The 14,422-nt window shown below is 46.0% G+C and overlaps 1 protein-coding gene across 7 annotated transcripts in view; it reads left to right on the top strand.

The window, feature by feature from the left end:
• lyst (lysosomal trafficking regulator) overlaps positions 1-14,422 on the top strand; it is a 57,286-nt gene that overhangs the window by 41,462 nt on the left and 1,402 nt on the right. For 6 of the 7 annotated variants that reach the window (XM_036215666.1, XM_036215667.1, XM_024296573.2 and 3 more), the window contains 31 exons: positions 63-191; positions 556-1,162; positions 1,253-1,433; positions 3,216-3,385; positions 3,496-3,726; positions 3,824-3,990; positions 5,163-5,315; positions 5,791-5,982; positions 6,052-6,263; positions 6,342-6,551; positions 6,642-6,818; positions 6,934-7,010; positions 7,096-7,284; positions 7,395-7,540; positions 7,774-7,870; positions 7,941-8,002; positions 8,112-8,167; positions 8,249-8,401; positions 9,731-9,975; positions 10,046-10,112; positions 10,181-10,337; positions 10,542-10,682; positions 10,756-10,973; positions 11,052-11,282; positions 11,361-11,550; positions 11,641-11,777; positions 11,857-11,955; positions 12,280-12,419; positions 12,491-12,588; positions 12,669-12,825; positions 14,298-14,369. In XM_036215666.1, the coding sequence (XP_036071559.1) occupies positions 63-191; positions 556-1,162; positions 1,253-1,433; positions 3,216-3,385; positions 3,496-3,726; positions 3,824-3,990; positions 5,163-5,315; positions 5,791-5,982; positions 6,052-6,263; positions 6,342-6,551; positions 6,642-6,818; positions 6,934-7,010; positions 7,096-7,284; positions 7,395-7,540; positions 7,774-7,870; positions 7,941-8,002; positions 8,112-8,167; positions 8,249-8,401; positions 9,731-9,975; positions 10,046-10,112; positions 10,181-10,337; positions 10,542-10,682; positions 10,756-10,973; positions 11,052-11,282; positions 11,361-11,550; positions 11,641-11,777; positions 11,857-11,955; positions 12,280-12,419; positions 12,491-12,588; positions 12,669-12,825; positions 14,298-14,369 (5,161 nt within the window). The remainder of the gene's footprint in view (positions 1-62; positions 192-555; positions 1,163-1,252; positions 1,434-3,215; positions 3,386-3,495; positions 3,727-3,823; positions 3,991-5,162; positions 5,316-5,790; positions 5,983-6,051; positions 6,264-6,341; positions 6,552-6,641; positions 6,819-6,933; positions 7,011-7,095; positions 7,285-7,394; positions 7,541-7,773; positions 7,871-7,940; positions 8,003-8,111; positions 8,168-8,248; positions 8,402-9,730; positions 9,976-10,045; positions 10,113-10,180; positions 10,338-10,541; positions 10,683-10,755; positions 10,974-11,051; positions 11,283-11,360; positions 11,551-11,640; positions 11,778-11,856; positions 11,956-12,279; positions 12,420-12,490; positions 12,589-12,668; positions 12,826-14,297; positions 14,370-14,422) is intronic. The other variant, XM_036215668.1, reaches the window with a different exon arrangement.

Below are 14,422 nucleotides of genomic sequence, written 5' to 3'. Positions count from 1 at the left end.
GTACACCCCCAACACCACCGAGCGCCGTTAACTTTGGTGTTGTTTTCTCCTCTGTTGGTCAGATGGGAAGCTGTACCAGGAGAAGGTGCAGTCCATCATGTACTTGAGACACTCCAACAGTGGGGGGAAATCTGCCTGCAGTTCCGTGGTGTCACTGTCTCCAACCGTTTTCACCGAGGCCCCCCAGGAAGGTACGCCTGCTTCTGTGACCTTAATGCACTCCCAGTACAAAACGGAGAGCTTGATTAAAGAGCCATTTGTTTTGAATGAAGTTATGACATAAACTGACAGAAAAAAGTTAGAATTTCTTTGTCATTCTGATCAACATAAAAATTATATTTTAAATATTTTATACATTTATGCCTGGAAAAAACAACTTAGAAAATAAAGACATAGCTTCCTACTTATTTCTTAAATTGGATCCAATCATAAAAAATACTAATTTGTTTACTAACCATTTTCTCACTCATTTACTTGCTGTTAAACCTAAATGTTTGTTCCCAGTGAACTATTTTCTTCCATTATTCGATGAATAACAGTTTGGCTGTTTTCCAGGGAGCGCTGAACATGGAGATGATCAGTCACTTCGCCCTCCCAGTCTGGCTCCCTCTCCGTACTCTTCACCCCTGCTGACTCCTCGGCTTGGACACGGCAGTTCAAGTGAGGCGGGTGCAGGAGACGGAATCTCGCTGAACTCCCAGCAAACTCTGGGCAGCACGGAAACTCTGAAGAAGGTCGGCGGGGACGAGCAGCTCCTGAGCAGTTGTGAGTCAGCTAAGACCATCTGTGACTTGAAGGACCCGGGCGAGGGGACTGCCCCGCGCACCCCGTCGATCAGTGTTGAGGAGGACCGGGATGAAGCCGCGGAGGTGGACAGTCTGGCAGAGGGCAGCGTGGGGGTGGCAGAGTCTGAGGACCGCTTTGATTGGGCCAGCGACGAGGCACCGCGGCGGCCTGACAGCCTGAAAGGGATCCAGTCCTTCCAGAGGAGTCACAGTAACCTGGCCAGTCTGGGCTTGGCCTTTCCAGTCCCAAATGGTTCGCTGGCTGTCGGCCGCTGGCCCAGTGCAGCCGACCGAGGCTCCATGCCTGAAGACTGGGAGAGCTACACCTACTCCCCCGGATATGACCGTGCTCACAGCAAGACGGAGTCCAGTGACAGGTTGGAGAACACAAATCCCACAAGCTTAAATGAATTTTCTTCCCTTAGAAGTAATACATTTATTTTTTAATCTTTTGTGGCTCGTCTCAGGTCCAGTACAGAGGACTGCCTGGTGCTGGTCTGCTGTGGACTTTACGATCTCTTGAGGGGTGTATTGCTGCTGTTGCCTGACCTCATGCTAGAAGAAGTGATGGACAAGCTCATCCTGCCGGAGGCTCTAATCGTCCTGGTCAACCACTCATCTCCGCTCATCCAGCAAGGAGTCATGAAGGTCGGCATTTCCTTTCACGGAGCGCACAGATCGTATTAAACACACCTGAATTTAACGGCTCACTGCTGAAGATTGTCCTTGAGGATGACACGCTCCATGCAGACTGTTGTCTATTAGTTACAATGTTTTTGTGCATTTAGGAAGATAAAGAAAAATCGTTCAATCATAAATGTTTAAAGTCCTACTCTGCTCATCTTTTAATCTGTTTTTAAAGTGGTCTTTAATTATGATTACACAATTTTTAGCCAAAATTAAAAGACCTGCGTTGTTTTCTAAGACATAGTTTATGTAAAACGAAACAAAAATGACAAGCTATAGCGACACTATGCAGCCATACAGTTTTGATCCAGATTTCAGCTCAGACAAGGAAAACCAACACGTACCTGGATCTAGTTGTCCACATCTACAGTACAAGTGGATGTATCAGAACGGAGCAGGAAGCTTGTGGCCCGCCCAGCATATTTTTTACATCACAATTTCATCTTTTTGAAACTACATTTTTTTCTGCTCCTGTTTCACAACAATTTGAATAAAGAAACACTAAGAAAAGTAATTTAATTTTAATTTTCCTAATAGTTATATCCTCCATTATCTGAAAAGTGCCACAAGAACATGTCATAAACACCCAAAACTCAATTTTTATCAGAGTGGGTCTTTTAAATGGGTAATTTATTTCATAATTAACCTTATTGAAACTCTTTCCATTTGTCTTTTAACTTTCTAGCAATAGATCATCTTTTTAATAAACCTTCACCACATTCCAAAATCTTCATTATCTGTAATTTTCTTAGTTTTCTCCCAAAAATTGATTTTATTCTCCTTCTTTTTATTTTGTTTTTCTGTGTTTTGTTGTAATATGAATTATACATATTTCTCTCTTTTGAAGCAGATTTTCTGAAGTTTAGGTTCCTTTCTTTTGGTCTTTTTTATTGTTGATTTAAGCTGCTGCAGTTTTTTTTAACTGGAAACTTAATATAGCCAGACTTATTTAGTTTTTTTGCTTTAGAAATGTAAAACACATGGTAATTCTAAGTTTTCATCATATAATTATTTATTTTTCTTAGCTTGCTGGCAAAAAATATTTTTATCGTTTAAAATCTGCAAAGCAAGAAAAACAAAAGGCAACATTTTGACTTCCATATTGAAGCACTTAAAATAGAATAACTGGTGGCAAGTCCTTTCATCAAGTGACCACTAGGTGGCCGTTTTAAAGAAAACACATGTCACAGTTCACAGCAATCTCTGTAAAACATTAAAATACAGTTTGATTCTACAAAATTCATTTCTCCTCCTTGATAAGATTTATTTTTTAGGACAATTGTAGTCAGGGTGATTTTTTTTTTATGAACTTCATTATTTTATCTTGAATTTAACGTTCAAATTTAGCACCAACAGTGAACCAATAATTTGATTTAGAGATTATCATCACATTTTTGGGACACTGGCCATGTTTCAAAAATTGTCATGCTTGTTTGCTTATGTAATGATGATGTCCATACCTTGCAAAGATGAAGATGGGCAAAAAATAATAAGCCCAAAACCGACCCATCTTCAGCGATGACTGTAATATGCTTTTAAAAGCAAGCAAACTAGGATTTATTGTTCATTTTGTCTCCAAACAGAGCATTGTTATTTTTAATAAGTCAGGTGATGATGTTTAATCAGTCAGTATTGCCATTTTCTTATGGTTTCCTGTCTTTAGATCCTAAATCTGGTTTTTGTTTGGTTTTTCTTCTGTCAAATGAGACACACACGTCTCATGAAGCTGCTTCCCCCTCACAGTTACTGGACGCCTACTTCACCAGAGCTCAGAAGGAACAGAAGGAGAAGTTTCTGAAGAACCACGGCTTCTCGCTTCTTGCCAACCAGCTGTACATCCACCAGGGCAGCCAGGGGCTCCTGGAATGTTTCCTGGAGATGCTGTTCGGCCGACCCATGGGCTTAGAGGAAGAGTGAGCATCTTCTTCTTTAGAACCACATGATTCTCATTTAAATAATGAATCCCTAAAAGGATAGTTTAGTGAAGCTTCAGCTTGTTTTTCCCCCTCATGTTTGTGTCCAGATTGGACCTGGATGAGATGGAGAACATATCCCCCTTCAGAAAGCGCTGCATCATCCCAGTGCTGGGTCTCATTGAGAACTCTCTATATGAGAACTCCCTGGTGCACAACATCCTTTGCATGCTGCTGCAGCTCATCAACGCCGGCCCCAAGCTGGCAGACATCCTGCTAGACCACGGGCTGCTCTACGTGCTCTTCAACACCCTCTCCACCCTCAACGGCATGGAAAACGGGTACAGCTGCCAAAGTGAAGGAATAAAATCTTTGCTCCTTTTTCTGGTAGTTAATCTGACTTCATGTTCTGCTGTTTTTCTTGTCCCCGCTCTGCAGCATTCCCCTGAACGACTACAAGCTCCTGGTGTGTGACATCCAGCAGATGCTGGTCGCCGTGACGATCCATTCCTGCAGCTCCTCGGGGTCTCAGTACTTCCGCATCATTGAAGACCTCATTACTTTGCTGGGTTTCATGCAAACCAGCAAGATGCGCCGCACTCAAGGTGAATTCAACTTCCTGTCACGGTATCGGGATGGTTAGTTCTGCTGCGTTCTGTGGTTCGTTCTCTGCAACCACAGATGGAGAAACATAAAAAATATCATCCATGGTTAACATTTTTAGCTTCCCATCAAATGTTTTTTTCCTTCATTATTTTCCTGATATTTTATGTGCTGCTGTGATCAATGTGGAGTCATAGAAACTATGATATGAAACAGTTCTATGAGGGGACTGAAAAGTACAGAAGCATTTACACACTCCTGAAGTTGAAGCTAGCTGTTTGCTCTTGAGGAGTCCTCTATCAGATGGATCAATATTTTAATTGAGCATGGCCCACAAAAAAAAAATAAAACACACAACCCACATTTTTCTGCTTTATTTATAATGGGATGCTTATTTTGGTAAACTAATGTATCCTTTTCACATTCGACCCATTCTCGATTCATGTCAAGTCTCTTGGTTACATGTCGAAAAATCCATCCACTACTTTCTTAAATAGGCCACGGGAACCGCTGAATCAAAATCTCCAAGCTAACAAACGTAACAAATAAACAAATGTATTTGGAAAGTTTCTTTTGGCAGAGAGGAAACAAAAGAAGAGCCTCCAACTTCAAAATTAAAGCAAGCTGCATTTAACAGACAAAAACAGGATTCTTTACTTCAATTATAGATGTTTTTGTGACAGTTATTCCCACAGACCATAATAATAATAATGTATAATTTTCAGCAACTGGCTTTCCAAAGTTATGAGGTCTTTTATTGTATTTTGAAAATACAAGTTTTTTCTGCAGAGACTTTAGAGAGGATGAGGATAAACTTTACTCTCAAAAGTGAAGGTAAAACTGTAAGCTTCCTCCTCATACAGGCCGGTCTGTGAAAATATTGTCTGACATTAAAAGGTTTGTGGCCTGAAAAAGGTTGGAAAGATCTAATCAATAACTACATTTCTTTTTCTGCTTCAGGAACATTCTTTTCCTTCTGAGTAAAGAAAAGAGACTCAAATTATTTTCTAAATCTGCAGCAGAAACTTTGGTTCTCACAGGGATTTCACAAATATAACAAGAACATTGAAGAAATGTATTCAATTAAATACATTTGAATTTTGATTGACTGAAGCAGGAGACTGCCTACATTCAGCTGAGGAGGTAACGCTGAGTGTTTGTGGCGTGTTCCCAGAGATGGCCGTTGCCCTGCAGTTCCGAGTCCTCCAGTCAGCCATTGAGTTCATAAAGACCACCGCCAACCACGAGCCCCAAAAGCTGAGCAGTTCCGTGCACGCTCCCAGCTCTCCGCATCACGCCATCCATCAGAAGCGTAAAAGCATCGCAGGTGAGTTCAGCTGCTGCGGAAACCCTGAACCGGTTCCAGTGTCCATTCATTGACGGTCTGCTCGTCCTGATCTCAAGGTTCCATTGCCATGAAAGACTCGATTATGCCCCGCCTCCCCAGGCAGCACTACTGCTCCTACGGCCAGATCCCCATGTTTCCCCCATTCAGCTTCCTGCCCCAGGACTCCCCCCTCTCCTGCCCCTCCAGTCCTCCGTCATACATGCTCCACTGTGATGCAGGTAGCTGGGGGCGTGACAAATCCCCCCCTAAATCCAGGGGGCCGTCTCCCACGTTTGCAGTGAACTCACTCGTGAAGTTAATCTGCCCGGTATCCTGAGCGGTTACTGGTGCCAGTGTGTGCATGTTTGAACCCCGACTAAACCGGTGCGGCTCCTCCTAGGAGGAGAGCCACCTGCTCCTCACGAGGTCTTTGGTGTGAAGCTTCAGCCCATCTGAGCTCGTCTCATGCTTTCAGGCCGGCGCCGCTTCTCATTGGCGCAGACCGACTCTCTCCTGATGCGGATGCGCTCTGTTGCCAGCGATGAACTGCACCACATGATGCAGAGGAGGATGAGCCAGGAGAACCCCATCCGCGCCAGCGAAACCGAGTTTGTGCAGCGGCTGCAGCGACTGGTGGTTCTAGCCGTCAACAGACTCATTTATTACGGTAAAGAACGTGTTCTGACTGCGGTTATTGCCTCTCGTCTGCCAGCTGATCTTTGCTCTCTGGTTTCAGATGTGAGTCAGGACTTGTTTGACCTGTTGAACATCCCAGACTCTCCTGACCATCAGCCCTTCACACCTGATCCTGGTGATCAGTCGCACGACGACGGCGGTCCAGCGTCTGTCCCGCATTCTCCGACCCCCTTCAGTCTGCCGCCCGCTTGCAAAAAGAGCTTCCAGAGAGACCTCCTCAAACTCATGATGGACGGGATTAAGATCAGCCTGGTACGGAAAACCTCATCCATCTCTCTGCAGGGCATTTAGATCTTTCTCTTTGACCGATCTGGTGCTGTGGGTCCACAGAGCAGCAGTTCTGGTCGAGGAGCCCCCCACCATCAGTGGCAGAGGATCCTCTGGTCCTGCCGGGACACTTTCAGGGTCCAAATAGGTCGTCTTCTGGTACACACGCTCAGCCCCGCACTTCCCCTTTCTGACAGAAGGGAGGCGCTGGAGTTTGTGTTCGACTCCAAACATGTAGACATCTTGAAGGAAAGCCTCAGTCCAGGTCTGGAGGTGAGTCCTGCTCTAGATTTTGGTGCTTGAGGGTTTTTTTTCTCTGAATGAAAACCAAACTGTTCTGTTCGCCACCTTTCCTTCACGCAGCACGGACCAAAGCTGACCCTGTATCTGTACGAGATGTTGCACCACCACAAAGACGACCTCACAAAGGACGAGCAGGGGGCCGTGGGCGTGTTCATGACCTCGCTGAGGCTATGCGGCCATCGCTTTATCCCGCCCAACGCTCCACACAAGCAGGACCTGCTGAAGGCCATAAAGGAGGTAAGTAAAGTTTAGAGACGCTCTCAAGCAGGGATAAAGGTCCTGCTGGTCCTTCCTGACAGATATGATACTTTCTAGAAACCGGAAGAAAAGTATTTAATTTTATTCCCTTCAGGAAAAGTTCAAATATGAAGCAGAAGAAAAAACTAGCAAAGCTGCGTGGGAAAAGAAAATGGCAAACTCTCAGCGGAAGTGAGTCTTAATCTGCTTTCAGCTTGATGCAAATATTTGGGATTATTTCCTTTTTTGTTTATTTTTCTCTGTTACTCCTCTGCAGTCTTATTCAGAGGCTGGATGGGAAGTTGAAGGACATTTCCAAGATTGCAGCTGACATCACCCAGAATGTGTCTCTGCAGCAAGGCCAGGAAAGAAAGAAAGTCATCCAGCACATCAGGGGTCTCTACAAAACTGACCTTAGCGCCAGCCGCCACTGGCAGGAGCTGGTGCAGCAACTCACACATGACCGGTGGGCCTTCATCTGCCTTCAGAGGATCTTACCCAACTTTTTTCTGAAGTTTTCCACATGTCTGGCAGTAGTTTGAACCAAAAACTTGAGCGGTTTGCTGCTGTTTTTAGGGCGGTTTGGTACAACCAGAACTCCTACCCAACGTCCTGGCAGCTGGATCCCACCGAGGGGCCGAACCGGGAGCGGCGGCGGCTCCAGAGATGCTACCTCACCATTCCAAACAAATACCTGCTCCTGGACAGACGCAAACCTGAAGGTGGGAAGACGATGTGTTTTTAACATGTTCTTGTGGCATTTTTCTGATGATGGAGGACATAAATAACGAAAATTAAGATTAAAATTTTTAAAAGTTTTTCTTTATTCAAATTGTTGTGAATCAGAAACAGACGGAAAAATGTCTTTATAAAAGATCCTGTTGGTGATGTAGAAACTTTAACGGCGTATTCTGTGATTTTTCTTCCCATTTCTGACTTTTTCCGTTGCTTTCAGAAGCAGTGAAGCCTCCGCTGTCCTTCCTGTTTGAGGATAAAACCCACTCCTCCTTTTCCTCCACTGTCAAAGACAAAGCCACCAGCGAGTCCATCAGGTATGAATCTAGAACCTGAAGCCACAGATTCATGAATTTCCTTAAATGAGACATGGATTCTTGTTCTCAGGTTCACAAGAAGGTGCATGAGTGTTGCTCCATCCAGGGAGACGGCAGGAGAGCTCCTTCTAGGTTAGTGCACGAACAAAGACCATCTTTTTCTCAGCTGTTTAATCCGTTTTCTCCAAAGAAAGCTTTCCTCTCGATGCTCTAACAGTAACTCTGTCCTGCTGTCCCACAGGGAAGTCTGGAATGTACTTTGTGGAGGACAACGCTGCTGATGCGCATGACACCCAGGTACACGGATTGGAGTCTTTCATGATGTTCCGGTGGATCGGCTTTATGTTGCATGGACCCACCAGGCTTTTGTGTGAATAGATTCTTCACGGGGAGACCGAGGCGCCCTCCTTCTCCTGGACGTATGAGGAGATAAAGGAGGTGCACAAGAGGTGGTGGCAGCTGAGGGACAACGCCGTGGAGATATTCCTCACCAACGGCAGGACACTGCTGTTAGCTTTTGACAACACTAAGGTGAAGCAGAAATAGAGGAACATTTATTTTCTCCAACAAGAACACAGTTTCACTGCATGAAAACACCAAGAGAGGATTTTTCCACATTTACAAACCAGAAAAAACTATCCAAAAGCTACTTACTTTGAGGTCAAGTTTTATTTGAGTATTTATATTACACTAACGATAATCGTATGCAGTCACCAGGAAAAGGGCTCCTTTAGAACTCAGTTCCAACAACATCTGTGCAGAAAAATCCTAAATTTTTATCAGGAAATATCTTTTGGAATCGACATGCTTGTTGATCTATTGTCTTCTAACTCCTCAAGCGTCATTGGGAAGCTACTCTGAAAAAAAATATTGGTTTTAAGGTTCATAGATATTAAGGGTTCAAGGATTTTATATTGTCAAACCAGTGGACAAATGAATGTCACTGGAACGAGATTGGAACTCAGGTCCTGGTACATGTGAGAGAAGAAACAGCTACAAGATGACAGAATTTACAATACTTCATGCAACACAATGTTCTACTGATACTTACAAAAAATAAAAGTAAATAAATTGTTTTAGGGTTAAGATAGCTGCCATATGTACAAATACTCAAATTTGAATTCAAATATTATATACACATTAACACACACAAGGAAGCCCAAAAAACACAATCAGGACACATCAGTCACCCAGAGTTCAACACCCTGATAGCTTTAGGGAAGCGTCGTTAGCGTAGCTAGCTCGCAAAAGCGACATTCCCCTATTGCTCACATTTTTACTGGAATATTGTGAAAATTTAGTTAGTGAATCGTTGGCTCAAGCTGAAAGAAACAATGTACCATACAATATTTATATATAAGAAATGTGGGCGTGGTTAACAAAAAAAATCTCTGTTGCCAAGGTAATCCAAAAGTTTACTTTTGCCTATTCTTCTAAAAAGTTACATAGACCTGTTTGTCACTTCCAGGTGACTAAATAATTAAATGGTTGCTATGGAGATAAACTAACAAAAAAACCCACCACTTTGAAAAAATGTTTATTTCATGAATGAGTATCATGCACGGTCGCAGGGAGGGGCGTGTAGTAGCTGATCAGACAGAGGGCGGGTCAAAAAGGGAAGCAAGGATTCTCAATGCTTACATTTTTATTAATGTTTTTTTTCTGAAATTTTAGTTTGTATTGTTTTCTATTATTTGTTTTGCTTTTATTAATTGCTGTTGTGATCTTTATTATGTTTTTGCATTGATTTATTTGGACTTGTGGGCCTCCGTAGTTCAGCTTGGTCTCTGTAGTTGAAGGATAACTCCTTCCTCTGCGTCACCGTCAACTGAATTTCTCATTTTTGTTTTCTGGCTTCAGTTCCGAGACGATGTCTTCCACAACATCCTGACCTCTGACCTTCCCAACCTGCTGGAGTACGGGAACATCACGGCGCTCACGCAGCTCTGGGGCTCGGGTCAGATCACTAACTTTGAGTATCTAACGCACCTCAACAAGCACGCGGGCCGCTCCTTCAACGACCTCATGCAGTACCCCGTGTTCCCCTTCGTCCTGAGCGACTACACCAGCGAGACCCTGGACCTGCAGGAGCCGAGCATCTACAGGTCAGGCCGCTCTGCTAAAGCATAACAGTGGGGGCAGTCGTTGGTACTTATGTGGTAACGGTCTTCACAGGAACCTCAGCAAACCCATCGCTGTCCAGTCGAAGGAGAAAGAGGACCGCTACGTGGATAATTACAGGGTAAGACCAAAGGTTTCTTTGTGTGATTAGAGAAGAATCACTTCAACGTCTGCATGTTTGTCATGCAGTATCTGGAGGAAGAGTACAAAAAGGGCATTCGAGAAGATGACCCCATGCCCCCCGTCCAGCCGTACCACTACGGCTCGCATTACTCCAACAGCGGCACCGTGCTGCACTTCTTGGTCCGAATGCCGCCTTTCACCAAGATGTTCCTGGCTTACCAGGGTGAGTTCTGCTCCACCATGAAAGGTTGATCTGCTCGTTTCATCCTGATGGGTTTCTCTGATCCCATTTTCCATTCATCTCCTCTGATGCTGCGACAAGTCTTTTCATGCGTCTGCAAATGTATTCAGCGAGCGTGTTGTTTAAGGTCATGAAAGGAGGTGTTTTTTAGCAGCCTGTAATTGGATTTCCTTTGGCCTCGTTCAGACCAGAGCTTTGATATCCCCGACCGGACGTTTCACTCCATGAACACCACGTGGCGTCTGTCCTCCTACGAGTCCATGACGGACGTGAAGGAGCTCATCCCGGAGTTTTTCTACCTCCCAGAATTCCTGGTTAACAGAGAGGGTAATTACCGTCTTGTTCCTCCACGTTTGTTCCTCTAAACATTTTCTGAAGAAGTTTGTGTTTCTGTGTGCAGGTTTTGACTTTGGCGTTCGTCAGAACGGTGAGCGGGTGAATCACGTGAACTTGCCTCCCTGGGCTCGCAACGACCCTCGTCTGTTCGTCCTGATCCATCGACAAGCGCTGGAGTCGGAGCACGTGTCCCAGACGCTGTGTCAGTGGATCGACCTGGTCTTCGGGCTCAAACAGAAAGGCAAAGCAGCCGTCCACGCCATCAACGTCTTCCATCCCGCTGTGAGGAGCCGCCGCCACTGCCTTTCTTCAGGAGAACCTTCCTCATTGCTAACATCTGCTAAATCAAACTTTTCCCAGACTTACTTCGGCATGGACGTGTCTGCTGTGGAGGACCCGGTCCAGAGGCGGGCCCTGGAGACCATGATCAAGACGTACGGACAGACGCCCCGGCAGCTCTTCAACGCTTCTCACATGAGCAGGACGGGACCCAAACTCATGATGGAGGGGGAGCTGCCAGCAGCCATGGGGCTCCTGGTCCAGCTGGCCTTCAGGGAAACGCGAGAACAAGCAAAGGAAGTCGTCTGTCCGGTAATCCTCGATCAGGGATGCAGAGGAAGACCTCCCTGAAGAGATCTGCTGCTCACTGCTAACTCTGCCCCCCCACAGAGCCCACTGCCGTGGATCAAAGGTCTGAAGTGGGGGGAGTTTGTAGGCTCGCCGTCCGCCCCAGATCCCGTGGTGTGTTTCAGTCAACCACACGGGGAAAGGTTTGGATCCTTGCTGGCGCTGCCGACCCGAGCCATCTGCGGCCTGTCCCGCCAGTTCTGTCTCATGATGATCTACAGCAAAGAGCAGGGTAGGGGACCAGCACTCCCCCTTAAGAGGGATTTCTCCTCACAGGACTTTCCCCCTGACTCCTCTCAATGTGTTTGCCCCCTCCTCACAGGCGTGCGGAGCATGCACAGCACCGACATCCAGTGGTCGGCCATCTTGAGCTGGGGGTACGCCGACAACATCCTACGGCTGAAGAGCAAGCAGAGCGAGCCGCCCATCAACTTCATTCAGTGTTCACAGCTCCACCAGGTACGTTTCCCCCAGAACCTGTCCTGCAGGTGGGGGTGAGCATCCGGAGCGCCTCACCTCTCCTGTCCGTCTCCTCCAGGTGAGCAGCTGCGCCTGGGTACCCGACGGCTGCCAGCTCTTCACGGGCAGCAAGTGTGGAGTCATCACCGCCTACAGCAACCGCTTCACCAGCAGCACGGTGGGTTTCCATGGCGACGTCCCTCCATAACCTTCCGCCTCCACACCAGCACCCGGTGCAGCACCCAAACCCTCCCTCTTCAGGCTGCCCCCCACCCCCCGCACTCAAACGCTCAACTTCATTAGTCACATCCCAGCTGCCCTTGAAATGGTTCCAGCACAGCAGGAAGTGGGATTGGAGGTCCAAGAGTTCAGTCAGGAGAGGAGCTCTCAGCTGTTCTCCTGCTTCACAAAACCATTTATTTCAAAAATGGAGTATTCTAGAAAAAGATTAGTGTGACACACTGACACGGAAACCTGCTGACGAGGTTTTGTGTTCCTGCAGCCGTCAGAGATGGAGGTGGAGTCTCAGGTTCACCTGTACGGCCACACGGGTCAGGTCACCAACCTGGTGGTTTGCAAACCCTACAGCATCCTCATCAGCGTGAGCTGTGACGGCACCTGCATCATCTGGGACCTCAACAGGTCGGTGTGTCAGCGGCGAGGAGAAGGAGCTCCGAGTGGGTGTGGTTTCTGAGCTCCTGCCTGTTTTTCAGACTCTGTTACGTCCAAAGCCTCACGGGTCATAAAAGTCCGGTGACCGCCGTGGCTGCCAGTGAGACAACCGGGGACATCGCCACAGTCTGTGACTCCGGTGAGGGGGCAGGGGGTTTATGGTTCTTGTAAATCTGGTCCAAAGAAGATGTTGTAACTCTGCTTTTTTCTTTTGCACAGAGGGTGGAGGAAGCGACCTGCGCCTGTGGACGGTGAACGGCGATCTGATTGGTCACGTCCACTGCAGAGAAACCATCCGCTCATTGGCGTTTTCCAACCAACCTGAGGGCGTGTCTGTCAACGTCATAGCCGGCGGTCTGGAAAACGGTGTAGTGAGGTATGAAGAACCACTTTCATTCAATTTTACCGTATTTTCCACAGTAGAAGAGCCAAAAAATGCACAATAAAGAAGAAAAATCACATGCAAGTGTCACTTTTGGGATAATAGTTCAAGGCTTTTATGCCAAGCTGGCATAAAGCTCCATTCACACAGAACACGATTCACATTCATCAAATTTAGTCCACTGCCTCTGTTTTGACGCATGTCAATTCATAAACTAGATTCTCCCGTTTTTTATGGGAGGAGCTACTGTCAAGTTTTTAGCCTCCTCGTCTGTATATCTTACTTACAATGAATGGATGATGTTGAGTGATCAGGTTTATTGATTTTGGAGAGTTTTACAAAAACATTGGGAAACAGTCTTCATGTGGCGATCATTCAGCCTTTTGTTTTAACCTTCCTGCTCTCCTAGGCTTGTTTACATTAAAAGTGGGCTCACCTGGACCTCACAAGACAGTGCGCTAAACTTTTTTTTTCAATGATTGTTGATCTTTACTGGTGTCCAATGACAGACATGAAGTCTTGTCCACCTTTGTCATGGAAGAGCAATTAGAAACAAGAATATTATTGTCTCGAAGCAAATAAGAAAATTATCATAAAGGAGGAGACCAATCAAAGACCTGGCTGCAGACATCACCATCCAGAACCGGAAGGACCTCCATATCTCTCAGAAACAAACTAGCAGCCCTAAAAGTTACGTTTTTTTCCCCCGTTTTATTTAAAGATTTTCTACAATTTGGAACACTTTTTAATTAGGGTGACAGTTAGGGTTTAAGTTGTTTTATTTCTGCTTCCAGCTGATGATGTCAGGTGCCATCTTGTCTGCATCCAGGTACTCTTAAATAATCAGATTCTCCATGTTTGCTCTTGGATGGGGGCTGCACGGTGGCGCAAGTGGTTAGCGCTCTCGCCTCACAGCGAGAAGGCCCCGGTTCGAATCCCAGCTGGGACCTTTCTGTGTGGAGTTTGCATGTTCTCCCCGTGCATGCGTGGGTTTTCACCGGGGACTCCGGCTTCCTCCCACCGTCCAAAAACATGCTTCATAGGTTAATTGGTGACTCTAAATTGCCCCTAGGTATGAATGTGAGAGTGAATGTGTGTGTGATTGAGGCCCTGCGACAGACTGGCGACCTGTCCAGGGTGTACCCCGCCTTCGCCCTTCAGTAGCCGGGATAGGCTCCGGCACCCCGCGACCCCGAAGGGGATGAAGCGGTCAAGAAAATGGATGGATGGATGCTCTTGGATGGTGCTTCTTCTTCTGCGGTACTATCAGGAGCAAATATGCACCTACAGAGCCCTCTAGTGGTTATTGTTTGAAAAAATAGTCAGTATAACAAATACTGGAGCCATTATTTAATTTATAAATATAAGCTGCACTTCTGGCCAAACCATACAAAAAAAGAAAACCACGTATTCTCTGAAAATATGATCCTTCTACTCTTTAAATCAACAAGTCTTTCTTCTTTTAGACTGTGGAGTACCTGGGACCTGAAACCAGTCCGAGAGATCACCTTTGCAAAGTCCAGTAAACCCATCATCAGGTATTCATCCGCTCTTTACGTTTTTTTTCTGTACCGTTTGACTTCCTCACAAC

This window comes from Oryzias melastigma, linkage group LG15, assembly GCF_002922805.2.
Source record: "Oryzias melastigma strain HK-1 linkage group LG15, ASM292280v2, whole genome shotgun sequence".
In the NCBI taxonomy this organism is placed as follows: Eukaryota; Metazoa; Chordata; class Actinopteri; order Beloniformes; family Adrianichthyidae; genus Oryzias; species Oryzias melastigma.
Note: the sequence above shows the minus strand (reverse complement) of the source record. Positions and strands in the feature narration are given on the sequence as shown.